An 18,665-nucleotide genomic window follows, 5' to 3' on the forward strand; every position below is an offset into this window, starting at 1 on the left:
AAATTCTAAATAGTCTGTCATTTTCATGCTGACTTCTGCTTAGTCAACCCAATTGTACATATAAAAGTGCTTGAGTCTGTTTTTACAGAGTAGACTTAATCTTTTTTGTAAACCCAACTCACTGTCTTTTCTCTTCTGCTTTTCTAGAAGCCTCTATAATGAAGCCACGGAGCCTGTGCAAGTTCTGTGATGTGCGGGCCACCAGCTGCACAGGTAAAGGGAGCTGCAAGGTGGAGTGTGAAATCACGTCCATCTGCCCCCATGACGATGATGTGTGTGTCAGTATCTGGTAAGTGGCCTCTAAATGCACTTTTTTCCATGAATAAAAGCCAGGGTTATGATGCAAACTGCTTCAGTATATTTAAAGTTTAAAGAGCATTTTTCATTACATTAACCTCTTAAGTATTACTACATGTACAAACTAGGAGGGCACTCAGAGCAGCAGGCCTCTGCCATCCCAATTGCCCTATCTCGCAGTATTAACTGAAGTGAAAAATAATTGGTGTATCCGCCCCGTGATTCGGATCTGCTTCACAATTTAATGGGTTCTTCCTTAGCCCATGCTACACCCTTCCACTACGTATCATGAAAATCGGGCCAGTTGTTTTTTTCCATAATCCTGCTGACAAAAAACAAACCAAACCGAAAAACATAACCTCCTTGGCGGAGTTAACAAAGAAGTAGGGAAATGAGTGCACCATGGATAGTCTTTTTTTTAATCAGGTTGTACATCATTTCCTCCCGTAAGTCCTAAAATGTATTCCTTTAAATGACCTTTTCCTTTGAACACTTTGTCAGTCAGCATTCGTGTGAAGACAGTTGGGTGCATCATGAATGCATGTGAGTGCCTAAACATTCGTTAGCATCAAATCTGACTTTGAACGGGAGAAACAGCAGGACACAGATTTGTGTTTGTCAAAAGCTTAAGGCTGTGCTGCTGTTTCTCATTATATTAGCTCATGCCTGCAACATTGCTGAGGTCAGCGCTAGCGGCCCATGCACAGCAGCCCCTCTTTAAAATTGTCCTGCACGGCCAATGCTGCCAGAAGGGAAGCAACATTTAAATCTGAATAGGTTTGCAGGTTCAGGGTTTTCCTTGTTTCCTGTTTGTAATGACATTTCAAAATCTCGCTGTTTTTAATGGTGACCTCTGTATTGAAGTCATTTACATAATGCTGAAAAGACTGAGGACTGCTGAAAGAGACAGATGTGCCATTTACAGTTTATTAAAATTGCATCATTTGCACAGCTGCAGACCTGGCATCATTGTCTTGTTACATGATAATACACATCTCTGATAAGGGGACTTCACTGCAAAAGAGTAAGCCAATATTACAAATCAAACTTAATCCAGTAAACGGCAGTATCTTTTATGTGTGGTTTCTCTTTCCAAGGAGGAAGAAAGATGACAATATCACCTTTGAAACAGTTTGCCACAACCGATCTCAGACGCTGTATGGCCTGTCCCTGGAGGATTACAACAACACCAAGTGTGAGATGAAAGAAAGAAAGGACATGGGCTCGCAGTTCTTTATCTGTTCCTGCTCTGAGGATGAGTGCAATGAGCACATCTTCTTTAACTCCTGTAAGTTAGGACAAAGTTACTTTGCCTTCTCATCCTGTATTTTCACCCTCTCTTGAGCTTAGTGAGCTTCTTCCACCAATGTATTTTTTATAGATGTGTGCCCTTTTAAAAAAACAATATGGATTTCATAAGATGCATCCATCGTGCGCTGGAAATACCAAATGATTCTTAAAATGGGATGAGAATTATTTTTGTATTCCTAAAAATGAAAGGAATAGATCAACAAATCTAGAAACACTTTTATTGGCTTTGCTTCAGAGAGTTAGATGAGATGATTAATACTATCAAGTTTGTACGTTAAATATGGAGCTACAGCAACTTAATGTAGCATGAAGACTGAAGCATGTGAAACAGCTAGCTTTGCTCTGTCCAAGATAACAAAATCTGTAGCAGTAGAAGACAAGAACTCTGACTTTGTTACAGTCAGGTTAGCTGTTTCCCGTCTTTAAGTTAATTGGCTGCTGGCTGTAGCCATACACTGAAAAGACCGACGTGAGGGGTATTGATTTTCTTATCTAAAACTCGGCCCAAAAAAAGCACAAATGTTTTTCCCACAATTTTGACTCCTACTTCTTTAAGTATTTCAAAGTTACACACATTCCTTATCAGTCCATCCCACTTGCAGACATTCACAGTGGCGCAATAGTGCAGGAATACTGTTTTATGCATGTTAAAATGAGTGTTTACATCTGTGCCACATAACATTGTAATGCCATTGTCCCCGTCGGCCTTATATTATTATGCTAGTTTCTATCAGCTTGTCATGTAAAGCGTCATGAATGAATGCTAACACGTGTGCACTGTAATGCCCTCCAGATACATGATTGCAAACAGCTTTTGAAGACATTAGCTTGTAGACTCCAGTTACAACATTGGCTCTGGAATCAGATGTATTTTGACTACAGCATCCAGGCAGTAACAACACGGAGATACATTTCTGGGACCTGGCTCTGCACAGAGAGACAAATTGAAAGCATCTGCTCAGTGCAAACCACGTAATGGAAATATATCTGCTTACTGTTAAGAATGCCTGTGCACTGTCTGTAACTTGGGACTGTGTGGTAATGAAGGAACTCCAGCTAAAAGTCACATTGCAACAATGCCAGTAAATTTGGGTGAATCTTTTTTGGAAGCATGAAGCATTTTTTCTGATTGAGCTTTCACTTGAGGTATTTTTTCCACAACTGAAGGATACATTTAGGAAAGCCATTGCCTTAGTTACAGGAAATACTAAGTTGTTTGTCTCATACCAGCTGAAATACCTCAGAGTTGCCATAGTAACGGTATACCCACATTATACTGCAGCCCTGACAATTGACCTAAGGGTGTTTTTAACCATGTTAAAACCTGGTTATCAGAAACACATTTAAAAAAAATGCTTAGAAATGGCAAGAAGAATTCAGAAAGAGACCTAACTTGAGAACAGTAAGCACATGTTATCGAATATATGAAATGATCTACCAGGTAAAGCTTCAAAAGGTTTAATAAGATGAGAGAATGGGTACCACTCATTTCGGTTCATGAAATATGAAGCCAGCACTAGGAGGAGGTTAGCTTAGCTTAGCATAAAGACTGGAAAAGGGGGAAAATACCAAGCCTGACTCTGTTCAGAGGTAACAGAGTCCATCTACGAGTACCTCTAAAGTTATACCTGTTTAGTCTGCACAAAAATAGAAACTTTGATGTGTCAGGCTATTTCTTGGTTGGGAGCAATGCTTTTCTGGAATCTCAGCTGACAAGACTCCTGCTGAGCTTTGTTTTGTTGCAGATTTTGTTGCCATTAGATAGAGCCAGGCTAGCAGTTTCCCTCTACTTCCAGTCTTTATACTAAGCTAATTATCTCCTGTCTCCAGCTTCATATTTAACCAACAAATAGTTGACTTGTACCTATCTTCCCATTGTACTCTGGGAGAGAAAGCAGGGTAACACTTTACTTGAAACCCTAACCATAACCATAACTTGTCATGACAAAACCAAATGACAATTACTAAAAGAAGTGTTATGTCATAAACGTTTACCACACACACGTCCATGACAGTGTTCGTCACGTTCGTTTCACTCTTACATAGATACCTTTTATAGTAAAGCGTAACCGAACGCTTATTTTCCAAAATGTTTCACAAATCTATTTATTTATTTAAAGAAATATTTCACTTAACAAACATTGTTTCAGAGCAAATACTTTTAGCTGAAGGAAAATCTAAAATCAAGAGAGTTTAGCCAGTTGGGCACAGCCTCCCAATCCCCCACTTTTAACATTAAGACTTTGAATGTGTAATTAACAAGTTTTGCCATTCATAGAATCTTTTCTCCAGTAAGTAAGGGTTTTTCGGCCAAAGCTTGGAGAGTCCGGGAGGCACAGTGACGGGTTTGTTGTGAGGAATAGTTTCTCGCTCTACAAAAATAAAAACAAACTGTCTGGGGCCATGTTGAGGATTTCAGACATGTGGTTTCCTGTTTAGAAAAAAAAGAAGCAGAGGGCTTCATCTAGAACCTTGCCCATTTGTTGCCCTTATTTCAACCGAACTCTGCTCATCACATCTACATTTGCCTCTAGTTTCTTCTCAGTTATTAAGCAAAATGGGAAAAGCGTTTAGCTGCTTTGAAACTTTTCCAATCTCACTTTTCACAACCAAAATGTGAAACCAAAAAAACTGCTCATTTTAAAATGTTAAGAAAAGTTGTGCAGTTAAGCAACTAGATGAGACGTCGTATAAATGATTAAATTTAGAACTCATCAAACTGTGGACCGATTGGGGTTTTCTTCTTTAGTATGTTTTGTCTGGTGATATAGTTTTTATAAGTCTGTTTATGACTGCAGCTTCAAATACTGGACTATAAACACAGCCCAAGCATAGACTTTCACTGTTTGCCAAAACCGTAGCAGCTCCCAGACACACCACCACCTAAATTATAAGAATACTATAAAGAGACACAATATGTGGTGTACTGGTTTAGGGTTTGGAGTCCAGATGCTAACTTTAGCTCTCTGATGCTTATAGATATCCCACAGGGACGGCTCAGGTTCCTGCTGCTCTGACGATAATACTTTACTACTAGCTAGATGCAGATACAATCTGTAGAATTTCATTTCTTTGTAATGCTCATTCCATAAAATGCACAGGTGGAAAAATACAGTGTTTTAAAATATTGTAGAGAGAAAAATAAAATCTCCCACTTTTGAATCAATACTAATATGGTTGACAAAATAATCCCCATGTAGTGTATATATGTACATACATACATACATACATACATACATACATACATACATACATACATACATACATACATACATAAAATTGGGGCTGAATGATTATAGGAAAAAATCTAATGGCAAATGTTTCTGCGAGATATTAAGATTTTGATTCTAATAAATATTAAATATAAATATTACATGACCTTTATTAGCAAATGGAGTTTGCGCAGGGGTTATGAAATTGATGAACAGGACAATTTTTTTTAAGAGTTTGTGTCATGTATGATGATAATTTGATATGATCAAAAGATCCAGATGAGCCACTTTACAATTTGTGGTGAGATTATTTAGTAAACTGTCTGTTTTGAAGGTCAAGAATAAAATGGTGACGTGTTGCCTATTTACACAACCAGCAGCTCTGTCGGTTTGTCAATACCAGTGTTTTTTTAATACTAATGTAAACATATAACACATTAGTGTAGCTTACAACTCAGCTTTATAAATGTGAGCACCATATCAATCTTTTAGCTTTTGTTCCCTCAGACATGGATTCCCAGGTGGTGGCGGTCATCTTAGTGAGCCTTGTGCCTCTGCTGGTTATGGCTGTTGTGGTCATCACTTCTTTCTACTGTTATCGGGTCTATCGCCAGCGGCAAGCCCGCTCCAGGCGCAAGAAGGGTCTTCCTCTAGACTTCAGTGATGCTCACGCCATCATGATAGACGACGAAGGTTCCGACAGTAGCTCCACACACGCCAACAACCTCAACCACAACACAGAGCTGCTGCCCATTGAACTGGATGTTCAGGTTGGAAAAGGACGCTTTGCAGAAGTTTACAAAGCCAAGCTTAAGCAGGGCTCCTCAGTCAGCGAGGAGCAAGGATTTGAGACAGTGGCCATTAAGATTTTCCAGTACGAAGAGTACGCCTCCTGGAAGAACGAGAAAGAAATTTTCTCAGACGCTGACTTGAGACATGAAAATGTGCTTCACTTCCTGACAGCAGAGGATAGGAAGGTGCAGAGACAGTGCTGGCTGATCACAGCCTACCATCCAAGAGGAAACCTGCAAGAGTTCTTGATCCACCACATTATCAGCTGGCACGACCTGTGGCTGCTGGGGGGTTCGCTGGCATGTGGAGTGGCGCACCTTCACAGTGACCACACCCCCTGCGGTCGCTACAAGGTGCCTATTGCGCACAGGGACATTAAGAGCTCCAACATACTTGTGAAAAGCGACCTGACCTGCTGCCTGTGTGACTTTGGCCTCGCACTCCGCCTGGACAACGCTCTGTCTGTGGACGAGTTGGCCAACAGTGGGCAGGTAAATCCTAAATTTGGGGGTTTTGCTTGGCTTTTGGTCCTCAGAGATGAAAATATATATATATATATATTCTCTTTATAATTTGCGCAGACAAGAGAGACTAACCTAAATTTGAGACTGGGACTCGAGTTGCACTAAGACTTCAGTCTCAACTCAGACTCGAGATGCAGGAATTGTGAACAATCTTTATTTTTAGGAAACGTCTGATAAGCTGAATGTTATTCCCCTCCCTGCGTAACTTAGAAACTGCTTACGCAATGTGTAACATATCTGTACGCAGCCACACGTGAGAGAGAACAACAAACATGTTGACCGCATCAGCAGCGGCTGTGCCGTTCATCATAAGCTTTGGCTTTCAAATCTTAAAGAGAGGAGCTAAATGCAAAATGTTTGGTGTAAAGTATTCTGACCCAACCACTAAATCTAATTTTATAATGCACCTGAAAACACACACCGACAGGATAGCTAACACAGTTAGCTCAGCATTGGCCATCTAACGTTAGCTTGCTTCTGAACTCAGCAGGTGATACAACACGCATTATAATTACGAGAGACTTGACTTGGGCACTAGCTCAAAGACTTGAGATGTGACTTGGACTCTAGCTAAGAGTCTTAAGATGTGACTTGGACTCTAGCTAAGAGTCTTAATATGTGACTTGGACTCTAGCTAAGAGTCTTAAGATGTGACTTGGACTCTAGATAAGAGTCTTAAGATGTGACTTGGACTCTAGCTCAAAGATTTGTGAAAGTCTCTGGCGCAAATGCACCAGACAGGCCATTACAGGCCCTGCCTAAACATTTCTTTGAAGATATTTATCAGACCTTGAACAGAGCCGTGCTATCAATCACACTTTTCATTTCTGATCCTCATCACACAGGGACTCCATCTCTAAATATTTGGCACCCTCTGTATCTTGTCCCCAGATGGATAATGCTGATAGAAATAGTGTTGTAAGTGTTCTGAGGTGGACATTTTATGATAGTCCCCAGCAAAACAGGCTTGATTGATTCTTAATGGACTCATTACGCTGATGTAATAGGCCAGAGTCATATTAGACTCTGTTATGAAAATGACTCATTATAAAAATGCCTCACCCTTAACTGCACAGCACACCTAATGCATTGTAATGCCCTTAATGCATTCGGTGGAAGCACCAGTGAACACATTTTCCAAGGTGGTAATTATGTGAAGACAAGCAACGTGTTGTTGAGCTCAGAGCTACCTTTTGTTTTTCCAATTATTTTAGAAATCAAACACGTTTTTAATTCAGATAAATGGGATGTGACAGCTTACTACAGCGCAAAATAACTACCTGTCACTTGATTAATGCTGGTAAATAATTCTTACTGCTAAGATGGTTTATGCAGCTAGGCTCTTTCAACTAAACAACTCCTCTGTAGTATTATGGACTGTAATGATGTAGACATGTTTTTTACCCTGTTTTCCCTCAGGTGGGTACAGCCAGGTACATGGCCCCGGAGGTCTTGGAGTCTAGAATCAACCTAGAAAACATTGAGTCTTTCAAACAGGCTGATGTTTACTCCATGGCTCTTGTACTGTGGGAGATGATCTCCAGGTGTAACGCAATTGGAGGTAAGATATGATCAGACACAGAGGATTGTAGGATAAAATGCTGGTCATTGTCTCCTTTAATTCTCAATAGCAAAGCAAATGAGCATATTTCCCAAAATGTTGAACTATTCGTTTTATTCTATTCCCCTTTCCTGCCCTCAGCACCCACCTCATTATTTTGTCTGCGTAAATGGTGATAGAGTGTGTTTTGTGGACATCTGACGTAAACATGATACAATAGCATAAGTCTATATCCTTGATGTTCCACTACAGATATTGCTCCTGTGCCGCAGGAAATTCTGCCTGATGCCCGTTTTTTCGGCGATGTCTGTTTCCTTCTTTTTTCTTTGTGTGTGTGAATATTAAACTCCGGTGGACTTATGAGGACTGGTTAACTGCTCCTCAGATCGCTGAGTGGTAAATTGAGACAGCTAGCTAGAATATCTGTCCAATCTGAGTTTTCTCTTGTACGACTAATACAACTTTTGTACGTACACAGAGCTTATTGCTGCCCATGATGACTTTGATTGGTTTTAAAGAAATTGCCAATGAAACAGAACACGTTTTTCTCTCAACCCAGAATGCTGTGTGGAATAGTCATACCCTCCTATGCAGTGCTGTGGAGGAAGTTCTAGCAGTACAAGACTACTATAGCGGTGACACACAGTAAACATTACACGTGACCTTTAGTTAATATTAGACATAACTCTGTCTTTCCTTTTTAAATTAGAGATTAGCCGAGTGTAAAGGAAATCAATGGAAGCACTGATTGATGAATTTCCCTTTGTGGCCCATGTGAATATCCTCAGAAATACTTTAAAAAGAAAAATTGCCTCCACAGCTTGCATGACCTCTAAGGAATATGAGCACATTGATGGCTTTACCAATTAGGAGCGCAGTGAGCAACTCCACCTCCACCAAGTTCACTTACTAGGTGTGTGACACAGTGTGACAGGACTTATGTGTGTGTCTTCCACGACCCATTTATCACTGTGGTAAAAAGATATAAAAGTTTCAAGCACACAATCCATCTTGTAGAAGTCTCAAGGATCAGCTTTCCCATTACTAATGTACCGTTACTTATGTTTGTCATTCTGTAGCAAAAACAAGGCCAGGAAATGTGCAAATAATAGAAATGGGTGATTATCTAAAGGCAAACCACAAGGCAGCATTTCATGTCGTTTGTTTTCACTTCCCTTTAGTGTCTCTGTGGTCCAGTTTGTTTCTGTGACTGCTCCTATCTTCATTGTGTCAGAGCAATGATTGAAAGCCGGGTATGGGCATGAACACTTCTACTTTGCCGTTTTCCTGTTTTGCCCCCACAATTACCCCTGGGGGCCCTCTTTAAAGTGTACTGCACAGCTAGGCTGCCCAAGAGTCCTCTGAAGAAAAATACGAACCAGAGTGACCCAAAATCCCCTTTGCTTTTCTTTCCCAACAGCAAGAATATGTGTGCCCTTTTAAAAGAAAATAGACTATTTCCTGTTATGCAAAGAACGCATTCCCCAAGACATGCTGTTCTTAGTATGAAGTTGTAAGTATGGGTGTCTCCTTTCATATGAAGATGTTTTGCGGCTATTGTCTCTTGAGAGTGGACCTGACAGGATACATTTTGGTAGAGATGGACTAAACAAATCCAGGCTAAGTCAGTGTGGCTTTGCTTGGTTTCCTCTTGAGGGATTTGAGGGACAACAGCTTTATTCATCTCAGTCATCTTCCTCCATTCATTTCATTTAGTTGTGAGTCTTTCATTTCCTTTACATTTATTTAGATATTGATAGAAAACACTGTACATGGCAGCAAACATTATTTTAGACCCACATTTTTCTAAATGTCCTTGCACAGAAACTTTCTTGACATTTTTCTGTCTCTTTCTTCCTACCCCTAGGCAGGTGAAGCAGCAGTTAATTACTCTCCCTCTGCACAGAAACACAGTAGACAGCCGTCTAGCTTTACTCATGCCGACACAGACAGACAAGGAGGACAGGCTGGTGCACATTTACTGGATGGAGGGGAAGCAGAGGGGTTCCTGTCCCACCCCTGGACAAGAATAGAGACAAAAGATAGAAAAGATAGATTTCTGTACATCTCCATCCACTTTTCCCACACTTGGCATCTCTCCGAGACAAGCAGAGGGCTGAAATCTGTAGTTCATTAAGGCCAAAAGCCCAGAAGAAGTTCTCATGTATGAAAGGGTTAAAATGTTGTACAAACACAGCTAGCCGTCTACCTGGACAGCCCCTGAGGAAGGTGAAAAGAATAAGTAAAATGAGAGACTAATTTGGTTTTGCTCCACTAGCAGCTAAGAAATCTCCTTGTGTCTTGTATGCTGGCAGAGATCCGGTATTGATTCTGGAAATGGAGCACCATGAGAGTAAAACTGATGTTTACAGAGTGCACTAAAAGAGTTTCATGCTTTCACGCTGCTGGCCTCTTTTGTCCCTCGAGGTTGGTGAGTCACTAATGACACCCTGAAAACTCACCTCCTTTGAGACAAAATATGAACATGTGTGGACATGCACAGAAATTTAGAGTGACACATCCCAGGGCATCATTATAAAGGCTGAGGTGAAGCCCTGGTTTTCTCTCATTTCTGATGCCACCCGCCTGTGTTTGTGAAAGACTGATGTCTGATCAGCATTGTGCTTCTCAGTGGCAGGCAGCCACTCTGTCACTGTTCCTGGGGCTGTGGTCTAATCTTATATAAGCCAAGTGAGAAGAACACAGCTGCATGTTGACAGCGCCAGTCAGCCAGCCATGAGTCATGAGCCTTCACTTTGCTTTCTTTATCTTCCAAGACTATGAAGACCAAGGAAGAGTTAGAGTAAGAGGGAAACTGAGAGATCAACACACCTCTGAGAGAAGAAAAAGCTGGATTGAAGGCTCAGACTTTTTTTTTTTTTTGTCTATGTTCCCTAAAATGTCTCTCCTGTATAATTTAGCTGGTCCAGATTTAGGGCTTGGAAAGACTGTGAGGGCGTTCACAGGCGGGTGGGGCTACGTATGGGGATAATAGTGGAGTGGCGTAGAATGTGGAGCTGCAGACGGAGAAATGCCTTTAGTCCCCAGAGGGAGAGATTGGGCTAGACTGAAGAGGAGGAGAGGTTAGGGCAGCTGCTCTCCAGATGTCAGAACATTGTGTGTGTGTGTGTGTGTCTCTGTGTGTGTCTGTGTGTGTGTGTGTGTGAGAGATGAATGATTGTGGATGTATTAGGGAAAAATTAAGTGTGGCCAATTTGATTCTTGAAGTTTCATCCTGCGTGAACTGAAATAGTCTTTTGGTCTTCTTTAATAATGGTAAGGTAAAGGTTAGTGGCGTGTATCGGCTATAGTTAATGGTAGGGTAAGCCTCCAGGCTAAGTCAGTGCCATATGTACAAACGTAAGCTCTGCTAACGTGTAATGCTCATGTATACATCTGTACTAAATGACTTTAACAACCTGTGAGAAACACAAAACAAGTGTCCCAGCCACCGCAGCCTAATGAAAACCAGCAGAGGCGGCCGGGAGTGGATTAGTCGAGTGGTTGTTGTTGCCGACTCATACTCATTTCGGGAAACAATGTTTTTGTGATCACATTACTAATTTATTTCCAAGCACATGTTGAAACTCTGTGTGGATCTGTGTTTTTCCAAAATTTATGTGATGTTAACTTGGAAGGGCAGCAGCACAAGAATTTGAAACAAAATATCAGATGCTGGTTTAGATTATGCTCTCTCTCCACTTTGCTGTATCAATTTAATGGTTTGTGTTTCTCTTTTCTTTTTTCGATCCTGTTTGGCACGCTAGTGCAGTTTGACTATTAATATCTAAACATATGCTGTACGTCTATGTGCTTGGGCAATTACAAAACAACATCAGCGCGGCATGTGGTCATTCCCTGTTACACATGAAAGAGGCCATATAGTGATTAGCTGTGGAAACATGGTGTTTCTGTCTTGATGTATATCACAAAGCATCTGAAGGGTGACCTTCATTGAGAAGTATCCCTAGTCTGCAATGTGGGATTCAACTTAGTTTCTTTTGGCAACAAATTCTCTGGCATGGTTGACAACTTGCATGGAAAAAAGACATGAAGGATCAAATATGTGCTTGCTTTGCACAAATTCACATCACATCATGTCAGCTGTTGTAGAAGACATAGTGTAAGTTCCTCATTGTTGCTGTGCTAAACTTGTCATATTGCTTTGCAGAAATCTCGTCAATATGCAGTGTGTGACTTTTGCAAACCACAGCACTCCTCGCTTGCCCTGTGTTGTGTTTTCAATAGCTTTTGCTCGTTCAGAGTTTAATTTCAGGTTGGCTTGAAAAAAAACATCTTTCCCTTTTAGAGCAGGGTTGGCCAATCTTTCCATCCTGGAATACACACTTTTGTTTACACTGCAAAGTGCTCAGTAGTATGATTCATATATTTTGGACCCATTGTTTGGAGTTGAACACATAAACATGTTTGCCTAAAAGTTTACAAAGTGGATTTGCAGTTCAGAACAGTTATACACTCCCTTGGACCTGTCACAACAAAAATAAGCAACTGTCTCCTTTTTTTTTATATTGACTGAGGGTTGGGTGTGGACATGTTTAAGCTTTAATGCCAAACCAGAGGAAAAGAAAATGAAAAAGGAAGTTTCAACCTCTGAAAAAGTCCTCTGTTTCTCTAGTCTGTGCCCCAGAAACCACCAATCCCTGTTTGCGGGCATTATAACTTCCAGTGAGCTTGTTTTTAAAAGTAAAGTTTTGACAGAGTGAAATGAGACCTTCATTTCATCCTACAAGAGGTGTACAAAGAAATGGATGGTCTATTCCAATCAGCACTTAAGCGGATAGTTGAAGATTATTTTCATTCATTACATTTTAGCAAATATAATAGTCTGTATACAAGATGTGTCAGTTCAATTGCAGGAACAACATGTTGGCCTCCAGAGCTGGCTTTGTTCCAGTGATGTAAACTCAGGGTGACAGATTTACATACGGGACAATGCAGGATGAATCTGCAATGTGCCTTTCATTCAGTTAATGTTTTGCAGCATGTGTGTATATAGAGCCAGATATACTGTTTTATAGAACAAGCTAATTGCGCATTCCATCAGTGACTGGGACTGCATGCTATATAGGCGTCTGCAAAAACATTTAGAAAAAAGGTCTTTAGAAAAACGAAAAGCTAACTAAAGAAACAACATAAACCGGTTATACTACAAGAAAATGAAGATGCAGTACCCAAATACTGACTAATACTACCAACTGCAGTGGACTAATCACAAGCAGTTAATCTGCTATATGCCTATATTGCCTATTCTATAACTTGTTTTATGACACTAGATAGCAGCTACAACATTGTTGTAAGATGTATCTTTCTACAGTGGGGCTCGAAAGTTTGGCCACCCCAGCTAAAAGTTTGTATTAATGTGCATAAAGATGGAAAAATCTCCAAAAGGCATCAAATGACAGATTAGACAATGGTATAATATGTCTCAAAAAGTTAGATTTTTTTCTCCATCATTTACACTTTCAAAATAAAAGAAAACAAAAAGATGGCATCTGCAAATGTTTGGGCACCCTGCAGAGTTAATACCTTGTACTGCCTTCTTTGGCAAGTATCACAGCTTGGAAACGCTTCACATAGCCCGCCAAGAGTCTTTTGATTCTGGTTTGAGGTATCTTCGTCCATTCGTCCTTCCAAAAGTCTTCCAGTTCTTTGAGATTTCTCGGCTTCCTGTCACACACTGCTCTTTTAAGGTCTATCCGTAGATCTCAATTAGTGTTGAAGTCAGGAGATTGTGAAGGCTAATGTCTAATCTGTCATTTGATGCCTTTTGGAAATTTGTCGATGTTTTCTTGGCTTCTTTGTGCACATTAATACAAATGTTTTACCTGGGGTGCCCAAACTTTCTAGCACCACTGTATATGTTACTCTGTCTTTGTTTTTTGATTCCCATCAGCATTAAGTCAATAGTTATGATACGTTTCTCACTTCTTTAGAAAATTCAGTCATTATTCAACTTTATTGTGCAATAACTATGTTTGACTCATGTCACTGTTAGGTTTAAGCTGGTAGTAATATGTAGTATGCTGGTAGTAATATGTACTCTAGAAGTACATAGCTGTCTTTTTTTAATAAGGGAATTATAAATGGTATCCATCCTGACACAGTGCTTGCAACATATGAGAGGGATCATTGTTTTCAACAACTGCCAACGGTCAATTTAAGGTTTTCGCAGCAGCCTGAAATAAACAATTCAGCAATTGGGTAATCTGTGTGTGCTGTTTGAAGAACTTTAGTCTTTTGTCTTTGTTAAGGCGTTCTCTGCCTTTATCATGTTCTGCTGATTTTTTGCATTGTTGAAAATCCACTTGAACTATTCACTACAACATTCTTGACAGTCATGTGCCTCATCAGGCTTTTCTTAGCTCTTCGGATTCTCTAAAACTATTGATTTTCTTTAAACAAGCCCTGTACTCTTCAAAGCAAATTGGAATTAGAATTGTTGTTTTACTCCAAGGATACATAAATTCATGTAAAAATAAGTTGTCTTTGGAAACTCTTGACTCACCATTTCCAGGCTATATACTTCACACCAGTCTTTTGAAATCTTGCTCTGAGTAAACTCAACTAGTAAATTGCTTTTGACAAGCACACTGGATTTTGTTGTGTAAGAGAAGCCAGGGCTGCGTTGGTGAGATACTTTCAGCACATTGACGCTGAGGGTAAAAATTTGATAATAATAAGTGTGTTTCTTCAGCAAATCTCCCCCTCAGCCCCTCTGTCGGCAGCAGAGGATTCTTTAGTTGTTTGTGCTGCTTCAGTGCTATTTCAAGTTTGCAACCTGCAGTTTTAATTTAGAGCGCACAGTGAATCCTTTGAGAGGTGTTGTTGATGTGTATGCTGTGGGCCACGACCATCTGATATCGTCTCTCTCTTCAACAGCTGCATCATTCAGTAGATGGGAATCTCTTTCAAAGTGTATGAACAACCGCAACTCACATGCTAATATTTCTGTACCTATTGTGTGTGTGTGTGTGTGTGTGTGTCTGTGTCTGTGTAGAGGTGAAAGAGTACGAGCCACCCTTTGGGAACCTGAGAGAACACCCGTGTGTAGAGAGCATGAAGGACAGTGTTCTCCGAGACAAAGGAAGACCTGAGATCCTTGACAGCTGGATCAACCACCCAGTAAGAAGCACACATACACACACGCTGTCTATGACAAACTGCTGCTGTGAAGCTGCAGATTTCATTTTCAGTTTGTCAAACTGGAGTTGCTGCAGCTACGTCTAGAGCTCCCACTTAGCTAAAACAGCAGTCGTGGGGGCATGTTCTAAAGAGTGTCTTTGTGCTCTGAACAGATTGGTTTGTCACTGGTCACTCATTGGTTTGTGGAGATCTGCTATGATTTGTCGAGTTAGCCGTTACACACTTTTACTGGCAATCACATTTTAGTCATGCCCTAAAATACACCCAGCTTCATGGCTGAAATCAACTAATTTTAAAATCAACGAGACCAAAAATGCACATCATTCTTAAAAAGAGTTAAAGCTGGCTATTAAGACCGTAAACTCATTATGAAAATGATTTGCAAATTAGCTGTTGAGCTAACCTTGGTACATTTACATTGATGTTGATAAATGTCTGTGCTATCTTTATGTGTTACTTTATGTGCACTAAATCGGCTAAAATTAAATATGAACAATAAATTAATAAAGTCCGGCTGGACAACCTATAAAAAGCATAATATAAAACTTCCTAACCAAACTGTTTCAGGAACGTAACTAGGAACGAAAAGTCCCCTTCGCACAAAAGCCGTGTTGGAGATGAAATTTTGACCTCCAAGGAAACAACCGCAGAGAGTCATCCTGTTGTTCTTTGGACAGTATTTACTGTTACAGGACAAAGACATGTTGATCCCTTGTCTCAATAATAAAAAAGTGTTATCCAGTACGTCCTTGTGTTTATAAATGAATCTGTACACAAACTAAATCATCTGCGTGTCTGTTTCAAGCTGTTAGATGTTTTTAGACATTTACCTGGCTGGTGACATCATATCACAGAACAAAGTTAAATTGATTTATATTTGTTAGTAATACTTCCATGCCATTGTGCCTGAATCTTCCGCCTGCATTTTCTGTGGTAAAACATCCAAGTCTTAGCAGTACTTTTCTAATTATGAATGGTGTGTGTAGACTAATATGAGCAAATGGGGATCATAAACGTATATGGTTATCATTGCAATGGTAAGTTAAGGTACAGTACATATCTTGAAAATTGTGCCAGAGCAGCGCCTTTTTTTCTGTTCAATGGAGTACCCTGTGGAGTTTTTGGCATCTAGCAGCGCTATGGAACAGTTTTTCATCAGTTGTTCCCCGTTTGTTTGCGCGTGAGGATGCACGTGCACGTGGTTGACACAATACAAAGTCCTGCCAATGGTTTCACACAGCAGGGAGGAAGAAGCCTACTTGAAGCTAATAAACGCTTGATGCAAAACATTGCACAATTTAAAATACTTAAAGATTAGGCTTTGTAAATGTTCTATGTGGAAGGAAATGCACTCACCACTTTTGTGAGAACTCAAGGACACAAACAATGTGTTTTTGTGTAAACAAATTTTGTTTATTTACAAGAAAACTTCACAGGGCAACTTAACAGTTACACAACTGAAGCTACATGTGCTAAACACTAACTACAGTCTGCACTGCCAACAGTCACCTGAGCTAAAAAGTTCACATCACCTGCAACAAAACTCTGAACACATGTCTCAAAAACCCGGCTCAGTTCAGCAAACACTGTACAATCCTCACTGAGATAACACACACTGTCACTGAGAACACACATAGTAAAAACATTAGCATCCATCACCAATACCAAAAATTCTAACTTTCTCATCTTCACATTTTGAACAATTTGAGTGACTTCACACTACTCAAAAGTTTCTTCAAAGAAAACATATATAGATTTTATTTAACACAATAATGTTTACATAAGGTAAAGAAGAAGGAATGAAAATCAGCACTTTGCTTCATATAGTATTTCGTGTCTAGTAATTTACGGAATTACTGGAAAAAAACTAAAGGTACAAAATAATACCAAAGAATAGTGTGACTAATCCTGCCTCTCTCCAGCATCATGCGGCAAGATTCATCACATTGGAATGTAATGTTTCCGTTGCTTTCACAGCCATTACTTTTTGAATAACCGTAAGAACGCAGGTTTGCTATAGTAAAGATATTGAGTTTTTCCCATTTTTCTAATAGCTGTGTATATAACCCCAGACATCTTACCTGGACGTGTTGGTATCTTTGCCCTTTTACAGGTTTCTCTCAAACAGAACAGTGTAGAATTGTTTCATTCTTTTTGGTGATGTGTCTTAAAGATAAGGCTTTGTGAGCTTTCTCTATATAGATACCATTTATGGTCACTCACTAGTCTGAAACAAGACACCTGCTTAGGCATTCAGCTAAAATTGCAATTGCAAATCAACATTGTTTGATAAGCACCAGACTGAAATTTATTCTGATTTGGATGTGTGGTCAACAGTTGTGACAGCAGTGTGGCAGCATCTGAACCAAGTGCTGTAAGTCCACAGTGTTGCGCACGCTGTGGTTAAAGTCATGAGACAAGTGTGTAGGGTTTTGAAAACTGTGTTCAAGCAATGAAAATCAAGCTATAGTTTAGTCCACATGTCCAACTGTTGCTGTGCAGACTGTAGTTAGAGTTTTGCACATGTGACTTCAGTCGTGCCCACAGTGGTTTAGCAGTTGAAAAAAACTGTAAGCTTAGTTTCGTACTACTGTAGTTTTATATTGTGATACAACATGTGCATCCTCACTTTGATAAAAGGAGGATTCATTGCAGGACTTTTGTATCAGACAGCATTAATTGTACACACACAGATGGAAACACACATTAAATTTGTAGTTTCAGCTTTAGCTGATGATGTTCTGTCTCAGTCAGACTTTTCCTAAATTTGTAGTATTGACTGATTATATCTGTGCTCCACTGCCTCACCGTGCAGGGCATCCAGATGGTGTGCGCCTCCATAGACGAGTGCTGGGACCACGACCCGGAGGCCCGTCTGACAGCCCAGTGTGTTGCCGAGCGCTTCGACGACATCGAGTACCTGGACAAGCTGTCTGATCGCTCTGACTCAGAGGAGAAGATCCCTGATGAAATCTTAATGGTGGATGAGAAGTAGCCCTCAACAGAAACAGTGCCCCTACCAGGGCGGCAGAGAAAGTACAACCAAGCAGCTGGGAAAGAAAGAAATTCCAGTGGATGCAGTGTTTGCTATGGGTTTGTCAGAAATGTGTGACAGAGTAGCAAACTGGTAAATCAAGTAGATGAACTGATACCAGAGATGGACTTCCATGTACAGATCAGGACCAAAGCATACATATAAACACCAGGGACCGACTTGATTCGTTTTCTTTCAAAGACCGAATCAAGTCACACACAAACAGGGAATTTACATTATAAAGCTTTTTTAACCAAATACTATTTGCACTTTATCAATATCTATGCACACCAAATGTTATATTTTCAGTCTGTCTTTTTTGTTCTGACAATACATGTCAGCTATAGGAAATAAAGGGACAGCACATGTTTAGAAAAGAGAATAAAAGGGAGTAATGTAATATATTAAGACAGTTAATAACACTATCCCCCTTATAGTTTATATGACCGCATACCTAAATATTTTCCTAGGTGGCATATAATTCTGCATGACTGGAGTCAGGGTGCAAGTATAATTTCTTGTGCGTGAAATGGAAAACAAATCAAATGCAATAATTCACAGGGGAAAGTTGATATCATACGTGTGTGTGTGAGTGTGTGTGTGTCTCTGTGTGTGTCTCTGTGTGGAACAGGAAGTTCCAGCCCGCTGGCTGTGTATTTGCTTATAACAGCTGAACTATACATTTTGTTACATAAAGGGAATTCTGATCCAGCAGTCAGAAAAGATCTATATCGAAGCAATGTTTTTATAAAAGCCATAATTAAAATTGT

General features: G+C 40.0%; 1 protein-coding gene across 4 annotated transcripts in view; it reads left to right on the forward strand.

Annotated features, from left to right (window-relative positions):
* LOC117956907 (TGF-beta receptor type-2-like) overlaps positions 1 to 18,429 on the forward strand; it is a 31,074-nt gene extending 12,645 nt beyond the window's left edge. For 3 of the 4 annotated variants that reach the window (XM_034892230.1, XM_034892231.1, XM_034892229.1), the window contains exons 2-7: positions 148 to 289; positions 1,395 to 1,585; positions 5,328 to 6,103; positions 7,556 to 7,697; positions 14,716 to 14,840; positions 17,677 to 18,429. In XM_034892230.1, the coding sequence (XP_034748121.1) occupies positions 159 to 289; positions 1,395 to 1,585; positions 5,328 to 6,103; positions 7,556 to 7,697; positions 14,716 to 14,840; positions 17,677 to 17,856 (1,545 nt within the window). In that variant the 5' untranslated portion in view covers positions 148 to 158 and the 3' untranslated portion in view covers positions 17,857 to 18,429. Of the gene's footprint in view, positions 1 to 147; positions 290 to 1,394; positions 1,586 to 5,327; positions 6,104 to 7,555; positions 7,698 to 14,715; positions 14,841 to 17,676 lie in introns of those variants that run through there. The other variant, XM_034892232.1, reaches the window with a different exon arrangement.
* Positions 18,430 to 18,665: the final 236 nt, after the last annotated feature.

This window comes from Etheostoma cragini, chromosome 14 (assembly GCF_013103735.1).
Source record: "Etheostoma cragini isolate CJK2018 chromosome 14, CSU_Ecrag_1.0, whole genome shotgun sequence".
Taxonomy (NCBI): Eukaryota; Metazoa; Chordata; class Actinopteri; order Perciformes; family Percidae; genus Etheostoma; species Etheostoma cragini.